This window comes from Chroicocephalus ridibundus, chromosome 1 (genome assembly GCF_963924245.1).
Source record: "Chroicocephalus ridibundus chromosome 1, bChrRid1.1, whole genome shotgun sequence".
In the NCBI taxonomy this organism is placed as follows: Eukaryota; Metazoa; Chordata; class Aves; order Charadriiformes; family Laridae; genus Chroicocephalus; species Chroicocephalus ridibundus.
Window position 1 is genome coordinate 164523761 of NC_086284.1, and position 23454 is coordinate 164547214.

Sequence of the window (23454 nt, forward strand, 5' to 3'; positions counted from 1 at the left end):
AGTGACTTCATCCCGGCCCCACAGAGATGAGGATGTTGCTGTCTTGTCAGCGTGCTCCCACCGATACGCTATTGCTGTCATCAAGATGGAGCCCTTTCAGTGTCCTCAAGGACCTGTGCTGGTGCGGTATTGTGTTCTGCCACAAAATGACCTCCCTCATATGGTGTGAACTTCACTTGCTCTATCGTTGCCTTCCTCCTCCGTCCTCATTCCTTTCCCTCAGTACTTCTGCAATACTCCCGAGGCACTTCTGAATCCATCTGACCTCTGGCTGTCTTTAGTCATCCTTCTAGCCGAGTTTGCAGTGGGAAAAATTCCCCTTCACTTGTGCTGTCTTGTTGCTTGAGCTGTGACACGGGCTCAATCTTGGCCTTAAAACTCAAAATCAGAATGGCCCTTTCCCAAGGAAGACCTCTCTGGTGCCGGCCGGGGAAGACAAGGAGAACAGGCCGAAGAACAGTCCGTGGGGCAGACTCTTGTGCATCCCCATTGGAGGAGAACAGGCAGTTTGACCGAGCCGCTTCTCCCCTTCACCCCAGCTCGCCGCCCAGCTCGTCCATCTGATAAATGGCAGGTTGGAAGGGCGTTGGCATCGATGCTTTGTTTCCAATGGACTGTTTTTCTAAGTTCACATCAAATCACGAGGAAGGGTGTACTCTGGTTCTGCTTCCTTTTGACCTCTCGTTAGCTCTTGGCCGCAAGAGCTGAGGTCCCACGCTTGCGTTTCAGCCTGTTTGTAGCGGTGCCTTTCAGCCGGGGGTGTGCGTGTGTGTGTGTTTTGGTTTGGCTTGGCTTTGTTCGCCTTTCCAAAGATGGGGCTGGTGAGGAAGACGGCAGGGAAAAGTTGGATGAAGAAGAAGAGGCAGCTTTTGCGGTTGGGGCGCGAGTCAGCAGGCGCAGGTTCTATTTCTGGCACCGCAGCAAAACTTCCTGGATGCTGCTGGGGCGAGGGCAGCTCCCACCATCCCCAACCTCGCCTCGCCTCCCTCCCGCCAAACCCACGAATGCTCCGGGACGCGGGGAGGGATGCTCCCGGGATGAGGGGGGACGGGGCACCGGCTCTGCCGTAGGGCTGCGAGACGGCACCGCGGCTCTGCCTCGACCCCGCAGCATCCTTTGGGGGGGGGGGGGGGGGGGGATGGGGAGGGAGGGACGGCACTCGCTACCGCAGCCCGCTCAATAAAGCCCCCCCTCGGCTTTGCCACGGACCGCCGGGCCCCCCCGACAAGGCGCTCCTTTGTGGCGGGGAGGCGGGGGGCGGCCGTGCCGTGCCCCGGGGGGGGGGCGGGCGGCGGCGGCGGCCCGGGAGGGCGGTCGGTCGGGTGCGCCGGGGGAGGAGACAGGCGGAGGGCGGCACAAAAGGGGCTGCTGCAGCCCTGCCCGCTGCCGCTGCCGGCGGGGGCTCGCCTCGCCTGGGCTCCGCATCGCGTTGCATCGCATCCTTTTCCCGCGGCCGGGAGGAGGTGCCGGGCCGCTCCGCTCCGCGGCGGAGGAGGAGGAAGAAGAAGAGGAAGAGGAAGGCGGAGGGGGGCTGCGGGCTCGCCTCGCCTCGCCTCGCCTCGCCGCGGCCGGCGCCGAGCCATGCCGGGGGGCAGCGGGCGGGCCGGGGGCGAGCGGCAGCCTCGCCCCGCCGGGGGCCCGGCGGGCACCGACGCTGCGCCGGCCGGGGGTGAGTGATCGGGCGGGCGGGGGGGCGGTGGCAGCGGCGGCAGCGGGACACCACCACCACCACCCCCCCCCCCGCGGTCCGGTTCCCCCCCACCATCCCCACCCCCGCTGCCGCCACCTGCAAGTTGTGCCCCGGCCCCCGGGGGTGCGGCGTCATCCCCTGCGGGCACTGCCGGAGAGGCTTCCCCCGCCTTCCCGCTCCTTATTTATTTATATTAGTGTTATTTTTTTATTATACTCTTCCCCCCCCCCCACCCCCTTCCACGCCCCCCCATAATCCCGGCATCCCCTGCTAGGGAGCATCGGCGATGGGGAGGAGGGAGGCGATGCTGCCGGCCCCCTGCCCGCAGATGCGGGGCTGGCCGGGGATGGAGAGGCAGCCTCCGGCCGGGGCACTGCAGCGAAGGCCCATCTGCTGCCCGTCGCTGGGCTTGCGAGGAGGGCACGGGCTGGGGATGCGTGCCAAGCCTGCAGCAAGCGAGAAAGGAGTAACAGGAGTGTGCGCGTGGGAGAGAAAAAAACATACATACAAATATATGTGTATGATCATCATCAGACATCCCCTCTGCATGTCAGATAGGGGCTGGCCGCAAAGGGACGCGGGTACCCAAGTTGTCCCCGCTTGTGCAGGGCTGTCGGGTTGTTTGTGGGCTGGAAATAGCTGTACGTCCTGCTGGAGAGGCACAGGCTGGCGTTGCTCTGTCCTTGCGAGAGTTTTGCTCCCTGGGTGAGCGTGACAAGGGTGATGGGGGAACACGGCATCTGCTGCAGCTCTAGACTTGCTCAGACAGCTCGGCAAGGGAGGGAGTGCGGAGCGGGATGGAGAGAGGCTCCTCTCGGTGCCTCAGCCTGTGGTTTTCCTCCGGGGATTTCCGCAGGCTGCGTTTCTGTGAGCTGCGCCTGGGTTGTTCGAGAGCCCTGCCTGTTTTCCCAGAGCCGAAGCTGGGGTCTCACTTCTCTCCCACCCCAGGGCAGAGCTCTGGTCAGGAGACAGCCAGCCCCTGTCTCCATCACACGGTGGGGGTGCCCTCCCTCCCAGAGAACGGCTTTCCAGTAAACTCCAAATCCCTCCCCTTGAGTGGGAAGTTCAAGCCCGTGAAAACACTCAGTGGCACCACTGCTAACAAGTATGCCTTGAGTCACCAGGAACCTCCAGCCTTATGCAAAATGAATTTCAAATTCCCGCCTACTCCTGTACCTGTCTCCCCCAACCCCAGCAGGGAGTGAGTCAGCAGGGACTTTTCAGGCCCCAGCCCCAAAGGGTGGCTCTCGTGCTCTGTAGATCCCACCTGCAGAAGCAGTCTTCAAGTCCAGCTGGAGTCTGTGGTTTAGGAAGCACTTGGAAGTCCCTGTTGCTGAAGTCTGGTTGCTGCCAGCTCCTCTGAGAAGAGCTGAAATCAAGCAGGACCTGCCATTGCTTGACCCTCAGACAGCGCAGAGCCATCTCACAGGGGAGGGAAAAGCAGCGAGTTCACCACCCTCCAGTTCATAAAGCCCCCCTAAACACAGCTGTAGCACCTCTGCTGTTTGTTCAGGCTCGGTAGTAGTGCTGGGAACACGTCCTGCACACTGGGGTGGGAGAAGAGCGGTCCTTTGAGCTATTCCTGGGGAGCCTCCAGCCTCCCTGTAGCATTATAAAGCAGGCTTTGAATGAAAGCCATTGCGAACCGCAGAAGAGGAGCGAAGCTGCGACTCTGCCACTGCATGTCATAAAAGTCCCTCAAAGATTTATAGCTCCTCTACACCCTCAGGTGGTTTTGCAGTAGTGGTAAGAAATCCACTGCAAGGTACAACATTCCCTCCCTGCGAGGACTCTGTTCTGCCTGCATAGCTTGTTTATTAATGCCCTGGATATGGCAATTACATCCTTAGGAGAGGGGAGAGATTCTGGCTAGCTGCAGGTGAGTTTTCTTGCCCTGTTCCTAATGCGGTGGCCCAGCTGCTGCCTCTTGTGCTGGCACACTTCTGGTCCTAGGTGCTGCTGAGTCTCATCTTCATCAGAGGTGCCCAGAAGGTGAGGGACCACTTCTGAACTGGGCTGAGCTGCTGCCTGCCTCCCTCCCCACAAATGCGGGTAAGGTTGGAAAAAGGAACTTGCCTGCCCGGCACGCAGGAGGTCAAGAAGAGGAGGTGGAACTTAGTGCGTGTGTTTGCACGGATGTGAGCTTCAGGGGATGCTCGCAACTGTAAACATTTATCTAGAGGACTTGTGCCCGACAGGGACAGCTGGTCTGGAGGGTCGCTGTGGTCACAGAACCTGCTTAACCTTGGCCAGGCGCACAGCAGCGAGTGCGGATACACTCGGTGTGTTTGCCCGGGGACCGTACCCATGAAGTTTGCGTGCTCGGGCGTTTCCCATACGCCTTGTGTTTACTTTTCTCCTTCTTCTCCCACGTGCAGCCGGTTAAGTGCGGTGTGACTTTGTGGCCCGCCAGATTGGCGTAACATGTTTATTGCGTGTCTTGCAGGGATGCTTGTGTGACCGCCGTGGGCGGGTGTTTGCTGGGTGCGTGTAGCAATGCACAGGTGTCCTGCCGGGCACACTTGCCATGCGACGCATGCACTCTTGTAGCGTTTATGCCCGCAATGAATGTGGGGTGTATAAGCAGCCATGGGTACAGCGGTTGTTCAGGACAGTGCGCGTAGACGTTATTGTGCACGTGCGGTGCGTGAGGGACACCTTAGGACAGACTGATTTCTCTCTCTGTCCCTCCCTTGCTTTGACCTGTCAGCAAACAGAGATAAACTCTGTCTCATGGCAGGGTTTGTAGCTGGGTTTTCAGCTTACTGTGTCTGAGCTTCCTCCTGCCTTGAGAATTAGCATTTTTAAGGTGGACCTGCTATCACGAATTGACATCTTCCCCCCCAGCCCCGCCACTGGATCACAAAGGCGGAGGGAGGAAGTGGGGGAATTTGGTGATGGATGGATGTGGCAAGCTTGGCCAGCATTCATTCCCAAAGGCTGATTAGGTTTTAGGTGGGGTTAGTTGCTCTGAAATGAGCCCTTTGTACATTGTTGGAATCTGTGACCCAATCAGTGGGATGTAGCTGGAGGAGGTGGTGCTAACGAAGGCTGGTACAGCTGACAATAACTCTGGCAGAGAGGGAGGCGGAGGGGGTACTGACTGGCACAAGAGGCGTCTTCACATCTTTAGGTCAGTGTAAAGGTGCCTCAGAGGGCTGGTTCATGTTATCAGCCCTGACTGTAGAAGAGCGTGGCTGCTGGTTGTCCCCACCTGCTTTTTCCCTGCCGTCACTGTCACCCATCAGTTCTGCAACAAGAGGTCAGGTTGCATCGCGTCTGTCCTGACGACAGGATGGCATCTTGTAGTACCACAACAAAGTGTTACAGTGGGATCTGAAATCTGGGGAAGGTAGGCACATGGGGCAGTGCAATGCAAGGAGACGTGGGGCTACGTCTGAGGGATGCCCGCTGGTCCCCACCCTGGATGCTCTTGGAAAGGTGGTGACGTATCTGCAGTGCACACGTGGACGGTGCCATCAGGCTGGTGCCGCAGGCTGGTCTTGAGGAGCCTCGGCAGAGCTGTGTGGAGGGGGCAAGCCTGAGATTGTGGGCAGCTCCAGGTCAGGTTTGGGGTGCTTTGATGGAGTTAGGTGAGTGTGCCGCTAGGACGGGGCTGTGCCGCAGTAGCAGCGCTGTGCGGGATGCCAGCACCAGGTGCTTGTCCTAGGGGCCAGGGCAGAGTTGCAATTGCAGAGCTGCCGAGTTCCCCCTTCTCCTGGAGGAGGTGGGGAGAGATGTCACGTCCTGGAGCTGTGGTGTAGGGTGCACAAGAGCACTCCGTGCTAGCATCCCTGTGAAATGGCCTCTGGCTGCAGCTCTGGGGAAGGCAGAAACATGATTTCTTTACCTTCTTTTTCTGACTTCTTTGCGCTCCCTGCAGTGCAAACCCTTTGCTTCCCTCAAGCTCCTCCTGAAGCACAACAGGTACCTCCTGCTCCTGAAACCTCTGAATGCCTGGGACAGGGCGGGTGTATTTTTGTGCTCGGAAACTCGCCTGGTGGAGCAGACGGGCGAAAGAGTGCAGCGCTGCACGCCCAGCGTTCATCGGGCAGGCTGTGGGAAGAAGCACGAAGGGGACTGGCTGCCTTACAAAAAGCGAGGGCTTGTTCTTGAGCCACCATTTAGGAAGTGATTATTCCCAGCTTTAGGATAGCAAAAGTTACCTGAGCTGCTTGCTGTGGGGGCCTTGGCCTTTCATACCGAGATAACCCCCCTGCCCAGTTGCATGTGCGGCTTGATGAGCTCAGTTAGGGTTCCCTGTTTCCCCAGCTAGGGGAGTGCCCAGGCCTGTGTCTAAATAAGCTGTGGGTTTGGGTTTGTTTGGTTTTTGGGTTTGTTTTTTTTTTTTTTTTTTTTTTGCAAAAAATCAGCCTTGGCTGTGGGGTATGACCAAACTGAGCTCTGCCAGCGGACTTTTTCAGCCCGTAAACACACAAGCTGCAGGCAGCAGGAGAGTTGGCTGTGGCTGTCCAGAGGGAGAGAGGCAGTGGGGGCAAATCCTCTTTCTGAGGATCATCTGCTTTGCATTTTATGGCAAAGTTTCTCTCCAAGGGCCTTGAAGCAGCCCACTAGCCTGCTTTTAATTAGACAAGCCCCTTACCTGGAGTAGAAAGGTGTCTCTCCTGTGTCCCACCCAGGGAAACTGAGGCACGGAGCAAGGTTGGGATGTGCTCCGGGGCTCAGCAGGAGAGCAGCAACTTGAGCACGACACTTCCCATACTGACTTCGCTGCCGTCCGTCTCGGAAATCCCAGAGAATGGCCGGGTGCGGGTGCCGAGCCAGGGGTTATCGATAACTTTCTAGTCACTGCTTGGATCCTGCAGCCCTTCTCACCGCAGATATCGCCTCTTTCTTGATCTGCTGCCTAATCTATAATCCCAGCTCCCTGCTGCCTTTCCCTTGGAGTACTGTTTTCCCCTCACTGTGCAAATCCTCACCGGTTGGGCCAGGGTTAGTGAGCAGAATCAGGCTCTTGTCATCTCTTCTTAAGGCTTAGGGGGTAATTTTTATTTTGGGATGCCGCTGCAGGTGTCTCGCATGATACCAAAGCTGCAGCAAGCAGATTTGAAGCGTACCGAAAGCCTAATGCAAATTAGACCTGCTGCACAACGGCTTCGGCAGCTGTGAAACCTGTGATCTAAACGCAGGTATCTGCCACGCTGACTTTATCTGCGTTCGGATCCCCCGTTTCGGCATGCAGGCACTGGAACAGAAAGCAAAAGAGGCAGCATGGCAAAGAGACGTGAAAGGGAGTCTCTCTCCTGGATGCTGAGCCCTTTAAGAAAGAAGGGGAAGGTAAGCTAGAGCCCTGAGATTTTAAGCAGGTTGCGCCGAGGCCGAAGAGAGGGCTATGGCAGTGCTTTCAATTCCTCCTTCCGTTGGCACAAATGCTTCTAGCCGGGCAGCGGGGAAAAGGAGGAGGACGGAGGCCTGCGCAGGCTGAGCGTGTTGGGCAGGGAGAGGTCTCGGAGCCCGCGGGAGCCAGGTAGAGGCAGTGCTTTGGGGAGGAGGGTTTGCCTGCGCAGGGGCTGAGAGCGGATGGCGCTCGCTGCGTGCGAGGAAGTCCTGTTTTCCTGGAGCTCATAGCACGAGGGCCGGCCCTGAGGCAGAGCAAAGGGCAGGGTAAATCAGGAGAAGAGGGCCCTGGAGTTGTTTAATGACCCCATTGCTGAGGGAGAGCCCGGCAGCCCTGGTGTTCAGGGAGGCGATAGCTCCCGAAGGCAAAGGAGTGGGGCAGAAAAGCTGTCTGTGATTCTCCCCCAGCGTTATTTGTGCTAGCAAAACTGCCTCCAGAGTGTGGTTTTTTTTGTTTTGTGTGTTGTGGTTTTTTTTTTTTTTTTCCGTTCCCTTTTCTCCTCACCTGCCCCTGCAAGTCCTCTCCTCCTGGCTGTCTCAGTACTGCCCAGCTGCAGCTCTCGCCAGCTTACCATGAGCCATGGAGGCAAGATGCACCAAGCAGCCTCGCTGGAGGGGGACAGGATTCGCTGCTTTTTTTCTCCTGGGGGCCATATGAGGCCTCTGGAGAAGAGGTGGGTTAAAGAAATCGCCGTTTCCCCCATCAGCCCCGTGTCCCCAAATACCTCCCGTCATGCTGTTGTTTGGTGCGGGCCTGACTGTTAGCAAGTGGCCATTGTGCTCTCAGATATGTGCTGTTGGCACGGAGCCCCTGTAGCCTCAAAATCCCTATCTAGCAGCAACTTTTGGAGCCAGGGTGGTTGACCACACCTGCATTCAGCTTGGCCAGGGGGACGACGGGATTGCTTTTGCATAATTTAGCGATCTCTTGAATTATTTATAGTGCAGTTGTGCTCTGGAACAGAGTCTTCTCACTTCCCATGAGTGCTGGCGGGGGGGGGGAAGGGAAGGGGAGTTTGTCAGGCATCCAGAGTCCATCACTTGACGCTGAGGAAGTGCTGTGGGTTTCCTTTCTGCCCATGTTTGTTCGCACGTGCCCCTGAAATCCAGTTCTGGTTTGTGCATCACGCAGGTGCTGTGGAGCGTCTCGGTGGCTTGGGACTGTGCGAGAGGTTCCTGAGTTCAGAGCCTTGTCTTTGCAGTAAAGAGACGGTGTCAAGCTGGAGACAGTGAATCTGGTGCTTGGATTTGGTCCCTGACTCAATTACAGTGCTGTGGATCTGGGGCAGGGATCATCCGCGCTGCTCTCTTAAAATATTCAGATGCTTGAGAGTATTTTCTTTTTATCTTTTGAAGGCCCATCTTGTCCTGCCGAAATGTTTTTTTAGCTTTGGCATGACACAGTCCATTGGACTTTACAAGAGATCATCAGGACCTGAAGACTTGAAAGATCAGGTGGTTGAGCAGCAAACTGTGCAGCTGAAATTCCCATTATTTTTCAGTGATTAAACCCTGCAGAGCAACCAGTTGAGGGCAGAGGGAGACTGGGGCAGTTTCTTTACCGGCTCTTGCAGCAGAGGAGCATCGTGAAGATGAGCTGAGCACCCACCCCAGCTATGTATGAGCTTAATGCCCTTTGGCCCTCTGCCTTGCTGTGGCAGGTTGCTGTTCCGTGCACATGGGCTGTCCTGCTCCTGCCTCGCGTGTCCTGGTGACTTCAACATGAACGTGGTTCCCCACCCGGCGTTGCACATCCTTCTCGTGCACTACCAATTTTCATGGTGTGCTTATACATTAGTTTTGTCTTCCTCTTCTCCTTCCTTTCTGACCTGGCTGTGGCAGCTGACTTCTCAGAAACAGTTAGAGTTCAATATAAATGTGTTACTGAAGACCTCAAAGGGGAGGGAAAGGAACTTGGCCGGTAATCAAGTGATTGTGGCAGTAAACGACTCTGTCTTACTGTACTTTTGAGCAGAAATGCTCAACTTCCCTGGTTTTATGTGCACCGTGTCAGTTTGTGGCTTTTGCATTTGTGGAAGAGTTGGCCAGACAATCACCCGATGTCCCTTGGACAAGCTGTGCTGTCCCACCTGACCCTGGTCTGGTTCTTGGGTTCTTCAACCTGAAACAAAACCCATTCTTTCATCGAATGGTTTTACATCTTGTGAGGGACATCCCCAGCTGGCTAAATGCAAGATTCCTCCTCATCCCTCTCAAGAAATAAGGCAATCTAAGGGAAGAATGTGAAGACAAATGGTCCCAAAACCTGTCTGATGTCCAGGATGGCATTTGATTTCCCTGGTGAAGACCAGCTCTCTGCCTCTTTCCCTATAGACCTGCTCTCAGTCCTTTCCGCTTGGTTTAATCTGGAGATCAGGGTACTGCTTTGCTTAGTGAAAGGGAGTGTTTGTACAGAAGAAGTAAACATATTGTGGAGACCCAGGCCTGCTGCAATGCCTGTAAACAAGATCCAGCCGTCTGTGGGAGGCAGAAGAGAGATTTATGTGACCCTGAGTTAAGTGCATTAGGAGGCTTTTGATTTCATTCTGGGAAACTGCCCCTTTTCGTGGTACCATATGCCTGTTACCGACATAGAGCCGTGACCGAAGATTTGATTCGTGTGGATTTAATCCAAGGGGCTGTGATGCTGCAGTCAGGAGGATTACATAAACAGGGGGTTGACTCTGCTAGCCAGAGCCCGAGGTGCTCTGCAGAGCCCCCGAGCCTGTGCCCTTTGTCCGCCCCAGAGGTGGGAGTCCAGGCTGATTCACTTCTGCCTTGGGGCAAGGCACTGGAGAGCGCGCTCTGCCTATCAGCGCTTTCTTTCCGAAAATAATAACAAAGTGAAGTGGCAGCGGGGGATCCAGGCGGCACTGTGTCGAGGTCTTGCCTAAGTCTTGAAAGAGGAAATGAAGAACAAAGGCAGAAGAGACAAATAAATAAGGGTCTGTTCTTGATCCAAGAAAAATTCCCATGGGTTCGTGTAACATTTCTCGGGAAGATGCGACACTCCCAGGGCTGGAGTTAGTTTTTGAGAAATAAAAGGGGAAAGAGGCAAGAGAATGAGGAGGAGGTTGTGTCGGGGATGGGGAGGAGAGAAGGAGTGAGAGACACCCTAGAGAAACCTCTCAGCATGGAGTCAGGTTTCTCTGGCTGCTCCCGGTGAAGAGGGGTTAATGCTCTTTGCATGGGATTGGCTGGTCACCAGGCATTCGGAGAAGAGGGGGATCTGGGGGCTGCCAAATGGGACCCCTGTGGCCTGAAAGGAGGGGAGGAGGGGAAGGAAGAGGCTGGGAAGGCTCTTCCAAACAGTAATAGATCGGCTACTGTGGGAAAGTGAGTGCACTGCCAAACCCCAAGTGGTTGGTGATGGATGGGGGAGGAAAGAGGGCGGGGATGGAGGGCCAGCTCTTCCCCGTGGCCGCTAGGATCTTACTGCCATTCCGTGGCCTCTCTTTATTTATTGTCTTCCTGGGGTTTAATTACTCCCCTCCTCGATCCGTCTTGGAGAGCTTTTATCCCGGGGATGCACAAACAACTGCCACCCGCTTCAAAAATAGCTGGAGGCAACGTGGTGCCTGCCTGCGTGGGTCTGTGCACTCTGCCCATCACCATGGCATCAAGCACTTCTTGCCTCCCTCTAACTGCCTCACGCCGGGCCCACAGGGCACCCACTTCACCTTTGTCTGGGCTGTTCAACCTGCATCTCCCTGTTGCTTGGGCTGTCACCTGGTCCCCAGAATCATAGAATGGTTTGGGTTGGAGGGGACCTTAAAGATCATCTAGTTCCAACCCCCCTGCCATGGGCAGGGACACCTCCCACTGGACCAGGCTGCTGAAAGCCCCATCCAGCCTGGCCTTGAACACCTCCAGGGATGGGGCATCCACAACCTCCCAGGCAACCTGTTCCAGTGCCTCACCACCTTCACGGTGAAGAATTTCTTCCTAATATCTAATCTAAATCTACCCTCCTTCAGTTTGAAACCCTTGTCCTATCATTACACTCCCTGATGGGTCCCTCCCCATCTTTCCTGTAGGCCCCCTTCAGGTACTAAAAAGCCGCTATAAGGTCTGCCCGGAGCCTGCTCTTCTCCAGGCTGAACAATTCCAGCTCTCTCAGCCTGTCCTCATAGGAGAGGTGCTCCAGCCCTCTGATCATCTTCATGGCCCTCCTCTGGAGCCGTTCCAGCAGACACCCTCCTGCTTTGCACAGGGTTTATGTGCATGGTCTGGCACATGTCTGCCATGTGCTCTTCACCATGGGCCCTGAGCTCCGAGGGTAATCTTGGTGGCCCATTTTGGTGCTCTTCTCAGGATTTGTGACTCCTATTCCCCTTGCTTGGCATATGGTCTGCCAGGTTCTGCTTTGAAAGCAGTTACCTTCTGCTGCTTCTTCCAGATCCCTCCTTGTGATGTGCTCCTTCCCTGATGCTGCTGAGAGGATTTCGCAAGCTCATGGTAGTTGAACAGTGCTTAAAGTTCTGTGATTGTGAGTCTCTGAGGATGTATCTACATGATCCACAGTTTTGGTGAGAAGTGAACTGGTGAAATGATTTTGAAAGCTTCTGCTGGTCAGCTGCTTGTTCCCATGCCTAGGCACTTTTCTTGAAGCTTATTTTTAACCCAGTTAGATCTGCTGCTGCTTTGGCTTTACAAAGCAGACTTTCATACGATTGACAACTTGAATTTGTACAACTGAGGGGTGGTGAGCTGTGAAGGTGGTGAGTGAGGGGAGAGAACCTAGGAAACAACAGCCTGTGTTACCACACGCCTCACTTGAGGTCTCTGAAAGCATCCTTTTCTTTTATCCTCAAACAAAATGGTTTTGTCCCGTCCCTCTCTGCAAGACACCGAGACTAGCTGGGAGTTCTCGCATACCTCTCTGATTACCCCATGGCCCGTCTGAGGACATAAGTTGCTTTTTTGTGCAGTTTTGTCCCTTTTTCATTTCCTAGGCCTTGTCTCATGATGGAGCATTCCTTCCCTGTAAGACGCCAAAGTCAAGAAGCGGAAGAACCAGCCAGCTCCCCTTTGCAGTGCTGTATTTAGCTGGGAGAAGGGTCTTGCATCCTTGGGGGGTTTGTGTGTGTGTGTGTGTGTGTGTGTACTGTGGAGTGCAGTGAGCAGTGCCTCAGCTCACCCTCTGATGTCTTGAGAGACCCGATCTTGGAGCCAAGTGGTGATGCAATCGCCAGGGCCATCACAGCAGTTTTCGTGGAAACAGATGTTTTGAGGAGGCAGTAAGCAGGGTTGAGGAACAGTCCTTCCAGGATATCAGGCATAAGGAGAGAAGAGGATAGGAGAAGTGCTGTCTCTCCTTTAGCAGAAAGAGCGCTTAGACTAGTGTTGCTGAGAAACTAAAACCGTGGCTTCTGAGAGCATCTGAAGAATCAGAGTGTGCTGAGGCATCTCTGGAACCATGGGAATTCCTATGGTGAGACTGGCTTTATCTGGAGAGAGGAGATTAGTTACAAGGGAGCCCAGTACAGCTTAAGGATGCTGAGAAGAATATTTGGTAGATTCCAGTGGAGTTGGAAAATCTAGCTTGAAGTTTTCTTTAGCGTGCAGTACTGTGCTCTTGTGATGTCCAAGTGTTTCCTGGATAAAATTATATTGGTGTCTCATAGGCCATTACTGGATTTCGGTAGACTTTTCTAGTCTTCTCTGAGCAGATCTTCTTTTAAACCGGGGGCTGGAGAATTATATAATTATGCTGCTATTAGTATTATGGTAGTTACAGTAAGAACAGCCTGTTCGAGTGGAGGGTTTTATAATGGACTCTGAAGGTGTGCAGATGCTGGTCTGTTCTGCTGACTTCTGGAAGATCAGTCTTGAGCCAAAATCCTGTCTAGAAAGACCACTTTATCTCCCATGTGCTCTGTAGGGAGGGTTAAGAGCTGCTTTGTGTGAGAGTGTACAGCTACCTCGCTGTGGCTGGAGTTGTGGCATCTAAAATAACCATGGCCTAGTCCACCAAAAGATCAGGACAAGACACTTGAAAAAGCAGTGGAGGCAGTGAAAGCCCATGTGTGTGGAGAAAAGTGTGGAGTCCAAAAGTAATGTGCTTCCAGGTGTTGAGAGGTGAGCAGCCATGGTACTTAAAAAGCTGGAGGCTTTGTATTATGTCCAGCTTGGTTTCTGTACGCGGCAGATTGTAGCTACTGGCATGGAGCACTTTGGTTTCCTACACGAGCACGTAGGAGAAGACATCTGTTTTCTTTTTGACCGCAGGTGTGTCTGGTCAGTTGAGGCCTAGCAAGGCCTTACACGCAGCCCTGAGGTTTGTGGTTGATATGATGCACATCATGCGTCTGCCTTCAGTGGGAAGGGGAAAGCAATGCCTTGGTTTCTCAGCTGATGCTCTAACCCTTCCCTGGTCAACCTCACCATAGCCTCGTGTAGATTCACCCTTTAGCTGTCTTGTATTTTTTTTTTCCTCCATCCAGTTTTCTTCCTGGCTTGATGACACCCATTAATGGTGTGTGGATGGCAGCTCTGGAAGTCAAATGGATGCTATGGTGGCACCCTGTTGAGAGTGGTCACCTTCTATCTCAGCTCACCTCCCTGTTGAAAGGGAGGGAAGAGGCTCAGGAGAAAGCCTGTGTCACCCTTTGCCTCACCTTACTTGGAGAGTGGATGGCTTGCTCCAGCTGGTTGTGTTGGCAGCAGTCAGTGGTACCTTGTGGTCAGTTGCCTCAAAGTGGCAAAGGAAACGTGTAGCATGAGGTATTGCTGTTTTGCATTAGCGCTGTGGGCAGCAGCTCTTGATGAAGGTCATGGAAGAATGTTGTCTTCTGTCCTTGAAACTTGCACGGAAGCTGATATGGACCTGCTTGTGTTCAAACCACCTTGTACTGTGAGTCCGCCAGAACTTCCTGCTGACATCCTCCGAGCTTGCAGTCCCTGAGAACACCACAGCATCCTTCACGTGAGAGAAGTGCTGAGCCCTAGCTACCTTCTGGTAGATCCCGCTTCTCTCCACTTTCCCTGCTCTCCAGCTTTGTAGGATAATCTTCTCTTCCTATCCTTAAGCACAGTCCTGCTGTCCCTGAGCTAGTCACACTTCAGTTGTAGACAAGCAGCAGGTTTTATGGTTTCTCCTTACTTTCATGGATGTTTGTAGGGCAAAAGTAAGTTGAGAATTTGGTGTGTTTTGAGGTACTGGGACCCTGACTTGTGTTGTGATGCCTGTGCCCTGTGGATGGCAGGTAGACTCGTACTTTCAGAAGTGTGGAGCCTGTTCATCTGTCTCTAGCTGGAGCAGAGAGAGAGAGTTTGGCCCTCGGTGTGGAGTGGGGGATGGAAGTCCTGCTGGATTTTAGTCTGCTGTGTGAAAGCGATTCTAATTTGAATTGTTGCCTTGTGGTGAAGTCTCTGAGTGATGGGCAAATATGTTACTGCATGGGTGTTATGGGATAACTTTAGGCAGAGGAGATGAGCATCTCTGTATCAGGGGAAAAACAGAAGCTTCTGACTTGTCCTCCACAGCAGCTTTTCTCCTGTAACCATGGGAGAGGTCTACAGAGTCTTGAGTCCCATGCCCTAACAGGACGGAGTGTGGGATATCATGCATCCAGCAGCCTGTTGCATGGCCTCTTGCCAGTGTCCTCCAGAAGAGAACATTAAGACTGGTGAATTGCCAGCTCTTAGCGGTGCATATCTTTCTTTCTGGCTCCTTGAAAACCAGGATATGATTTCAGGATGGTATAAATCAACTGGTCACTTGATATAATGGCAAAGTAAAACGGTAACAGGTGCCTGGGGATAACTCAAATGCATACCACTTCTAGCGTTCCTCCTCTGAAAGCCCTTCCCCTGCATGGCAGAGACGTAAGTTCTTCAAGCAAGGAAGTATCAAAGGGATTCCTTACAAAAAGAAGCTTTCAGCTTCTCTTGCTGAGTCTGAATGTCGCAGAAGTGGTTTATAACTGCATGTTCCCTAAAGAGCTTTGTCTTAATGGAGCTGACTGTCCATTCTCCTTCTGGCTTTTTCTTCTACTTGAACATTAAAGCTTTTCTTGCTGTTGTTTTTAACCTGACAGCAACTTGATCACTCTCCCTGAGATCAAGTTGACTTCCTCCCCCCCACCCCAACTCAAAATTGTCAAAAGGGAAATATCTCTTCTTGCTGTTTTCTGTGTTCCTGGTAACTGATGGCTGCTTTGTGACAGAGCAGCTGCGCTCTTTTATGACAAGCTGAGATGTGTCCCTGACTGGTACCTCCTTTCTCATTTCCACCATGCGTAAACGTTCTGGATGGGGAAGGTGGGTAATAACACCTCCCTCCCCTGCTGGCCTTTGTCTCCAATTAGCTGCCACTCGAAAGACATATCTTTCGCTACAGCACTGATCAGAGAATATGGGAAGGGATATATGATGGTTTTTAGCATCTCAGCCCACCCAAGGGTGTGTGAGCGCTCTCCACTCCCCGGCAGAGGAATCCCTGGCATGTGAGAATGGAGGTGGTTCCCAGGGAAGAGGTTTTTGAAGAGGACACGGCTTGCTGCTTTGCTTTCCTCCTTTTAGGAGGGGATAGGAAGTGGGTTCACGTTCCCACTCCCTAACAAAGACAACGGAGCGGTGAAACTTGCCTCCCGGGACATGTCGGCAGCAAATCAGCAGAGGGTACTGCAGGGCCAGCTTGCATTGGCAGAGCCGCAGGGAGGGATGCGTGCACCAGCCCGGCTCTCCCAGGCGCAGCCTGCAATAACAGGGGGGACACGCAGCCGCCCAGGGGCCGGGTTCTGCCAGCGGGTGAAGAGCTGCGGGGCCGTCTGCCCAACCTGACGCATACATGCAAATGTCAGGCGAGGAAAATATGCTTTACTCCTTAGAACCGCGTGTCCCGCTCTGTTGACACGGCGTCCCAGAAAGTGAAGCAGTTTGTTGAATGTCAAGAGTTGCGACCTTTTGTCTGGGAATCTACCATGGCACGCGGAGCATGGCAGCCATCTGGGAAGAAGATGGAGATGTGCCTTGTGTGACTCCTCCAGCACTTATCCTTTGTCCTGGGCTGGCCCAGAGGAAGCTGGCTGCCCTGCATTTGTGTGTCCTGCAGGAACTGGAGTGAAACCAACATTACCTGGCAGCCATTGGGATTGCCTTATTGGAGCAGGTCAGCCGTTCATCTCGCCTGGGGTTCAGCATCTGAAAGAGCAACCTGATGTCTGGAGGTAACGCCTTGGAGAAGGCACAGGACACCCGACTGGAGGAAGCTGTACTAATTTACCGGTAAGGGACACTTTATTCTGACAGACAGTTGTTGCTAATTTAGTGTTTTCAGCTTCCTTGTGCCTTCTTTTACCCATGCTTCAAGACGGAGTGAAAACTGATGACATGTAAGGAAAAGGCACTGGATACTCCTCTACCTTGCAAGTGATCTCACTGCTGCAGCAAGATATTAACGAAGCCTTAAATGAACAAAAATAAACCAAACCTGGACAGGATGAAATGCTTCTCAGGGGCCTCTTGTTTTGCCCCTATAAAGAAAGCTTGACAGCGAGCCCCAGGATGGTCCTCTATGGCTTTGAACAGGAGAGCATCCAGCCCCTTCATGGCTGGGCAACCACCAGCCAGGCCATGACCAGCCACGTGAGACCAGGCTGTGAGGGAGGCCAGGCTGTGAGGCTGTGGCAAGTGGGTGCAGGAGACAAGGGACAGCCCCAGTGTGGTCTCATGAGGAGAGCTGCCATTTCTTTCTTTATTTTTTTCTCCCTTTCATGGCAATGCTGTAAGTTTTCCACCAGCTTCATGCTTGCAGTGCCCCTCTTCAGAGCTTGGGGCGGGACTCTTCACCCTGCCACACGAGCGTGAGGGATGGTGTTGGTGGTTCTCACTGAAAAGGTGACCGCTAAGTGTCCAGAAACGCTTGTTGCTGAGCTATAAGGCGTAATCACAAACAACCACCCGCTCTACCAAAGTCCATATCGGAGCCATCTGTAGAGTGCCAGATATGTTTTCCTTTGGGCAGTTGCCATCTGTCTAAATGCTTTATGGCTTTTCACTTTAGTATTAAATTCTCTCCAGGTTAATCAGTAGATGCGCTTTGCTGTATTTTACTTAATACCCTCTGAAGCGGTGGGGACCAGCTGGGTGCTTCTTCCCCTTGCTCCCACATGGGGACGCGTGTTGGCAGTGAGGAGCCGTGGGACAGCCCTGTGCAGGGGCTGGTGGCATGGGGTGGCTCCCTTGTGCTCCCTGCCAAGGATAGGGGACTGCCTCCTGCGGAGGCGTCTCCAGCACCATTGCGCGCTGGGTGGAGGGTTTATATGTGACGGCATGGGGTGTGCGGTGCCTCTCGGAAACTTTGGCCCTGGGAGGAGTAAGGTGCCGGGGTGGAGATCTGCCATGTGGGAGCACGTTGTGGAGGAGGCACAGCGGTGCATGTGTGGGGACTGGGGGGGGGGTCTCTACCTCTTCGCTTGCCGCTGCATGGAAGGTTTCATGCTCCAGGGAGGAGAGGACAGCTAGCGTTGCAAAGGGCTTTTGGGTGACCTTGTTGTCCCGCCCACCTTCGCCCCAACGTTCCCTTCCCTGAACAGCAGAATTTGAGCACCTCTTCTCCTTTTCCTTGGCAAAGCATTGGGTGAGCTTGTTTTTTTTTCTTTCTCTACCTTTTTTTTTTTTTTTTGGGTCCTTTTTCTGGGTTGTAGTCTTCAATCACTTCTCTGCCTGACAGCAGCTCTGCGCTCCCTGCCTGGGCTGGAGGAGGGGAGATGGCGTAGGGAGAGGATGAAGGCAATATTTCGTGTTGTTTGGAGGGAAGGGCTCTGCACCGCTGACTTCTTGCTGGCCTGACACAGATCCGTCATGATGGCACAGTATTACCACTGGAGACAGCTAGACATTTATTTTAGCCACCTTGATTCGGGTGCAAAAAAACCTTCAGCATCTGATCCACAGAAAACGAAAAGCAAAGGGCAATATTTGGAGGCATAGTGGACTTGAAAAGCACGGGAGAAGAGTAAAAGTGACAGCGTCTTAATTGTTTTATTTTTTCCTTTCCCCCATGTGAACTTGAGTAGCATTTCCTGGGATTGAGGGTGGTTTTTAGGGCGTGTGTTGAGCAAATACTGAAAAAATCTGGGGAGTGTAGGTGTTTTCCTGGTTCTGGCAGCCTGGCTAATGATCTCCGTCCTTTAAAACCACCTCATACACCGGTCACGTTTCAGCCACGTACCCCCTACTCTGTCTCGTTCCTCCTGCTCTCTGCACTCTCTTCATCTTCTCCTAATCCTCTGGTGATGCAGGACCCGAGGAGGCCTGTGTTCATTTTGTTTCCATCAATGAATAGGGACGAATGTGCCAAGTGCGGTGAGTTCACTAGATCATGAATTCCTGTTATTCTGGATTTTCCGTCTTTTTGCCCTGTCACCAGTGCCTTTCTTATCTTTGAGTTTATAAGACTGTGACTGATCTAGAAGAGGTTCAGCTTGGTGTAACCCAGCTGAGGCAAAAAGCCCCTGAAGACGGCAGAGGGTGGAGGGAGTAGTTCCTGGATTCAAGTCTCAAAAGATGCATGCTGAATTTGGACCAGCTTTCTGCCATTCCCAACCTGTCTTTCTACCAGTGGTAAACTTTTTGCACCTCAGTAACTATTGAATGTGACTTTCCTTTTCATGGCTTTTCCACAGGATGAAGATGAGACGCCATAAGCTCTTTCTGACTCTCTGCATGGCTGGTCTCTGCCTCATCTCCTTCTTGCACTTCCTCAAGGCCCTTTCCTATGTCACCTTCCCCCGGGAGCTGGCTTCGCTTAGTCCCAACCTCGTCTCCAGCTTCTTCTGGAACAATGCCCCCGTCACACCTCAGGTCAGCCCTGAGCCAGGGGGTGCAGAGTTCCTCCGCACACCCCTGTACTCCCACTCCCCCTTGCTCCAGCCCCTGCCTCCCAGCAGAGCCAGCGAAGAGCTGCACAAAGTTGAGTTTGTGCTGCCGGAAGACACAACAGAATATTTTGTCCGTACCAAAGCCGGTGGCGTTTGCTTTAAGCCAGGCACCAAGGTGTTGGAGAAGCCACCCGTGGGAGGGCGGCCGGAGGAGCGAGCGGATGGCGCAGCATCGGGACGGCCGGCTCGCAAGCCGCTGAGCGCCAGCGGGACCAAACGGCGCAAGTGGGTGGAGTGTGTGTGCTTGCCGGGCTGGCATGGTCCCAGCTGTGGGGTCCCCACCGTGGTCCAGTATTCCAATCTGCCCACCAAGGACCGCCTCGTGCCGCGGGAGATCCCCCGGCGGGTCATCAATGCTATCAACGTCAACCATGAGTTTGACCTGCTGGATGTCCGCTTCCATGAGCTGGGAGATGTGGTGGACGCCTTCGTGGTGTGCGAGTCGAACTTCACGGCCTATGGAGAGCCGCGGCCCCTCAAGTTCCGCGAGATGCTCCTCAATGGCTCCTTTGACTACATCCGCCACAAGTTACTCTATGTCTTCCTGGACCACTTCCCCCCTGGCGGCCGCCAGGACGGCTGGATCGCTGACGACTACCTGCGCACCTTTCTCACCCGGGATGGCATCTCTCGCCTCCGCAACCTGCGGCCAGATGACGTCTTCATCATCGATGATGCTGATGAGATTCCAGCCCGCGACGGTGTGCTCTTCCTCAAGCTCTACGACGGCTGGACGGAGCCCTTCGCCTTTCACATGCGCAAGTCACTCTACGGCTTCTTCTGGAAGCAACCAGGCACCTTGGAGGTGGTCTCGGGCTGCACCATGGGGATGCTCCAGGCTGTCTATGCTACCGACGGGATCCGTCTGCGGCGCCGTGAGTACTACACCATGCCTGGCTTTCGGCAGTATGAGAACAGCACAGGACACATCCTGGTGCAGTGGTCGCTGGGCAGCCCCCTCCACTTCGCTGGCTGGCACTGCTCCTGGTGTTTCACCCCGGAGGGGATCTACTTCAAACTGGTGTCAGCCCAGAATGGGGACTTCCCCCGCTGGGGTGACTACGAGGATAAACGAGACCTCAATTATATCCGGGAGCTGATCCGGACTGGTGGCTGGTTTGATGGTACAACGCAGGAGTATCCCCCCGCCGACCCCAAGGAGCAGATGTACGCTCCCAAGTACCTGCTGAAGAACTACCAGCGGTTCCGCTACTTGTTGGAGAACCCCTACCGAAAAGCAGAGGGCACTGGGTGAGGCTACCGGGGCTCATGTGGAAAATCAGGACTTCACAACAAAGGGAAAGAGTCGGATGTTTTCATCTGTTCCTTTCTTTGTTTGTTTTGTTTGGTTCTGGGTGGGGTGTGCCATTTCTCTGGGGTCTCTGCCCTCCCTCCCTTCCTTCTCTTCTTCCCTTCATCCCAGGGTGACCCTGGGGATACGAATTCCTCAGTGGTGTGAAGGGCAGGAGGAGGAGAGATGTTGGGGACCTACTCTGGCAGTAGCATAAAGACTTTGCTGCATCTCCCGGACCTCTCCTGCTGGCTGGAGAGGATCTCTGCGGCCAGCTGGCAGATTTTCCTCTGGGGGAGGTTGGGAGGGTCCCATGGGGAGAGAGGGCAGCTGTTCCCATCCACCCTTGTCCTTTGTGGATCGGAGCAAGCACAGATGCGAGCCTGGGCTATTCAGTGAGCGTGTGAGTCAGCAGGCACAAACCGATGCGAGTGGTCACGTGTGCAGATGTGTGTCACAGGCATTTTTTGGATGAGTGAATGTGCAAAAGCATCTCAGTGTGCATTTATTTTTTTGTATACCTCTATATTCAAAGAATATTTTGGGGAGGGGAAATCCTTTGCTTCCAAGGTTTTCTCCCCAAGATGCATCCTCCTCCCGCAGGCTTAATGCATCTGTCCTGGGCTGTGTCTTGGCCTGATGCTCTACCAGTCCTGGAGCAGGCAGATGGGAAGCGGAGGAGAAAGCTGATATTTTTTTTTTAATTTTTTTTTTTTTAACTCCTTTGTTACCCCTGCCCCCACAACACTGCACTGGCTTGGCCCACAGAAGCTGAAGCATCTTCCCTGCAGTACGTGCTTCTGTTGGGGCTGGGATAAGCTGCAGGGGACTTAATCAGATGATGGGAGTGTATGTTTACAAGTGCATGGTTTCCTATGTGCATGAGTGCTAACATGCATGGTTTTGGTATGCACGTGGGCATTCGTAAGCAGTATTGGGGGGGAAGGGGACACAGGTGGGTTTGGGTGTGTGTGGAAATGCTGGGATCTGGAAGCTGCGATCTTTGTCTTTGGCACAGATGACTTTTTGGGGAATTCAGAGGGCCGTGGAGAGCATTGGCTCTGCATAGCAGTGCTACACGTGTGGGACTGTTGTGTGCCTCCCTGGCTGCCTCTGCAACGCTGCAGGCCGTGCCTGTTGCAGGGCTGCTGCTTACACATGTTGGCTATTCTTTCTTACTGTAGGGTAAAAGGGAGAGGAGAAGGGCAGAGCTCTGCGTCAGCAGTGGGTGTTGTGGAGAAACACAAAGCCTGTGAAGGCACAGGATCCATCTGTCTGCTCTTAGGGTGTGAGGGAGCTCATGGAGAAATGGGCCATGGGCAGAGTCCCCCTGGGGCCAAGAGACTGCTTTGGGACCATCATGCAATCCAGAGAGCATGTGCAGCCTAGGCCATGAAGGCAAGACAGTGCAGAGGAGAGGGGATCTAGGAGGACACTAGTTGCAGCTGGTTGAGCCGGTGTCTGCTCAGAGTTTGCCAGTGATGGGTAGTCAGGATCTGGCCTGTCACTGTGTTGGATTGATTCAGCTCCTTGAGGAAGCAGATCCACGTCCCACCCTTACCCACCCTTCCTTGGCAGATGGCTTGATGGGGTGCCCAGAGCCTGGGCTGTAGCGGGCAGAGGGTGAAAAACATGATGAATGTAGTCTATTGGCCTTGCAGTGGAAAGACTGGCTCATGTTCTAAGCAGAGAAGTGAGGATCATATGGAGGAGGAGGAGGAGGAAAATGTTGGCATAAGGAAGAGTGACCCTGACATTAGGCCAGCTGTGCTGAAGCTGGGGGGTTTCCATTGCTGTTAATTCACTCCATCAGGGCTCCATATTCCTGTATTGTCCAGCCCATCCTTGTGCCTCATTCCTATCTCTGTCTCTTTCGCTTTTTCTTTCCTATTCCCCTCTCTAGAGAAGTGAAAAACATCAACAAAAATAACTTGATTGCCTAATAAGACTGAGACTGGAACAGAATGAAGATGAGCACCTTTTTCTCATCAAACTGAGATGAAGTTCATCTTAGCTCCTTCCACATCTCATGTGCCATAATGCCTGCTTAGAAGAATTGAAGGACCCTCTTTTTTGTTGTTTGTGTTTGTTTTTAAATCATTGTTCTCACTTCTGCTGTGTCTTCCCCACAGGTAGAAAAGCCCCTTTGAGAACTGAGTGGAGGGAGAAGCTTTGGTAGGCAAAATGTTCTTCCCCCTGAAGGGAAGCTGTGGCTTTTCTAAGTCCAGACTTGTTGATGCAGTAGGAGGGGATCTTCTCACAGTCATGGCATCCTCGTGCCAAGCGGCTACATGAAGGTCTTGGGCATAGAGAGATTATAGAGAGATGGGGACCCAGCTGAGAGGGAGGAGCTTGCATTGAGCAAGATGAGAGCAGTAGCACTGGGGCTGCAGCACAAGGGGACATGATTTCCCCAGGGGCAGCTGGAGGAGAGCAGGTGTGTTAGCCTGTGGGATTCAGCAGCAGCAAAGTATGGAAGGAAGAAGCTATTTCTCATTTTTACCTTTGGAAGGGAACCCGAGATCTGATCTACTCGCAGACCTTTGGTTTTGCCTTATCTCAGTGGCAACACCACAAGGCCAGTGCCAGGCCGTGCTGAAGATAGGAGAGAAAGAGAAGTCAGTCTTTGCGTGGGTGCTTTGGTAACACCAGAGCCCCGTGAAGCAGGGGCTAAAGTGCATGCTGGGGCTGCACCTTGTTTATGCTCTACAGTGGGAGCAGCCTCTCCTCTCATACCAGCCCTTCCAGTGCATGGGCGTCCTTGGGGATTTTTAGTGCACTGCAAGTCATGTTTTCATCACTGAGGTGTGGCCCTTGTCTCTTGGGAGTTTCAGATAAGCCCACAGCTGCAATATCTGGATCTCCTGTTCCTGAAGTATAGCCTGTTGCCTTCTCTCCCCTCTCCTCCGTTATTTACTCCATCCTTTTCCACCTCTCCCTCTCAATTGCCTCTCACTTCTGCTCCCTTGGGCAGGAGGAGAAGGTCCTGCTGTAATAGTGGTGCTGGGGCTCTTCTGCAGGACTCTGGCCCTGTCCTCCTCCTGGACTTAATCACTTCCGTATTCTTAGGAAATTAAATTTAAAACAGACTTCTGTTGTGGTGGGAGGAAGGGGCTTTACAGATAAAATGCATTCTTTTTCGTTTCTCAAGAATCACTTGAACGTTTTTTTGATTTAAGGCCAAACCAGTCAATGTTTCTGTCTAATTTGTCTGGCTAACCCTGTGT

The 23454-nt window shown here is 53.4% G+C and overlaps 1 protein-coding gene across 3 annotated transcripts; it reads left to right on the plus strand.

The window, feature by feature from the left end:
• Positions 1 to 1349: 1349 nt before the first annotated feature.
• Positions 1350 to 21784, plus strand: MGAT3 (beta-1,4-mannosyl-glycoprotein 4-beta-N-acetylglucosaminyltransferase). Of its 3 annotated transcripts, XM_063322466.1 has the most exons (3): positions 1350 to 1669; positions 15883 to 16279; positions 18682 to 21784. In XM_063322466.1, exons 2-3 carry the CDS (start codon positions 16212 to 16214, stop codon positions 20189 to 20191), a joined length of 1578 nt encoding a protein of 525 aa, XP_063178536.1. In that variant the 5' UTR covers positions 1350 to 1669; positions 15883 to 16211; the 3' UTR covers positions 20192 to 21784. The 3 variants fall into 3 exon arrangements, with proteins under 3 accessions (XP_063178536.1, XP_063178537.1, XP_063178539.1); XM_063322467.1 differs by lacking the exon at positions 15883 to 16279; XM_063322469.1 differs by lacking the exons at positions 1350 to 1669; positions 15883 to 16279 and adding an exon at positions 17359 to 17633.
• The last annotated feature ends 1670 nt before the right edge of the window (positions 21785 to 23454 follow it).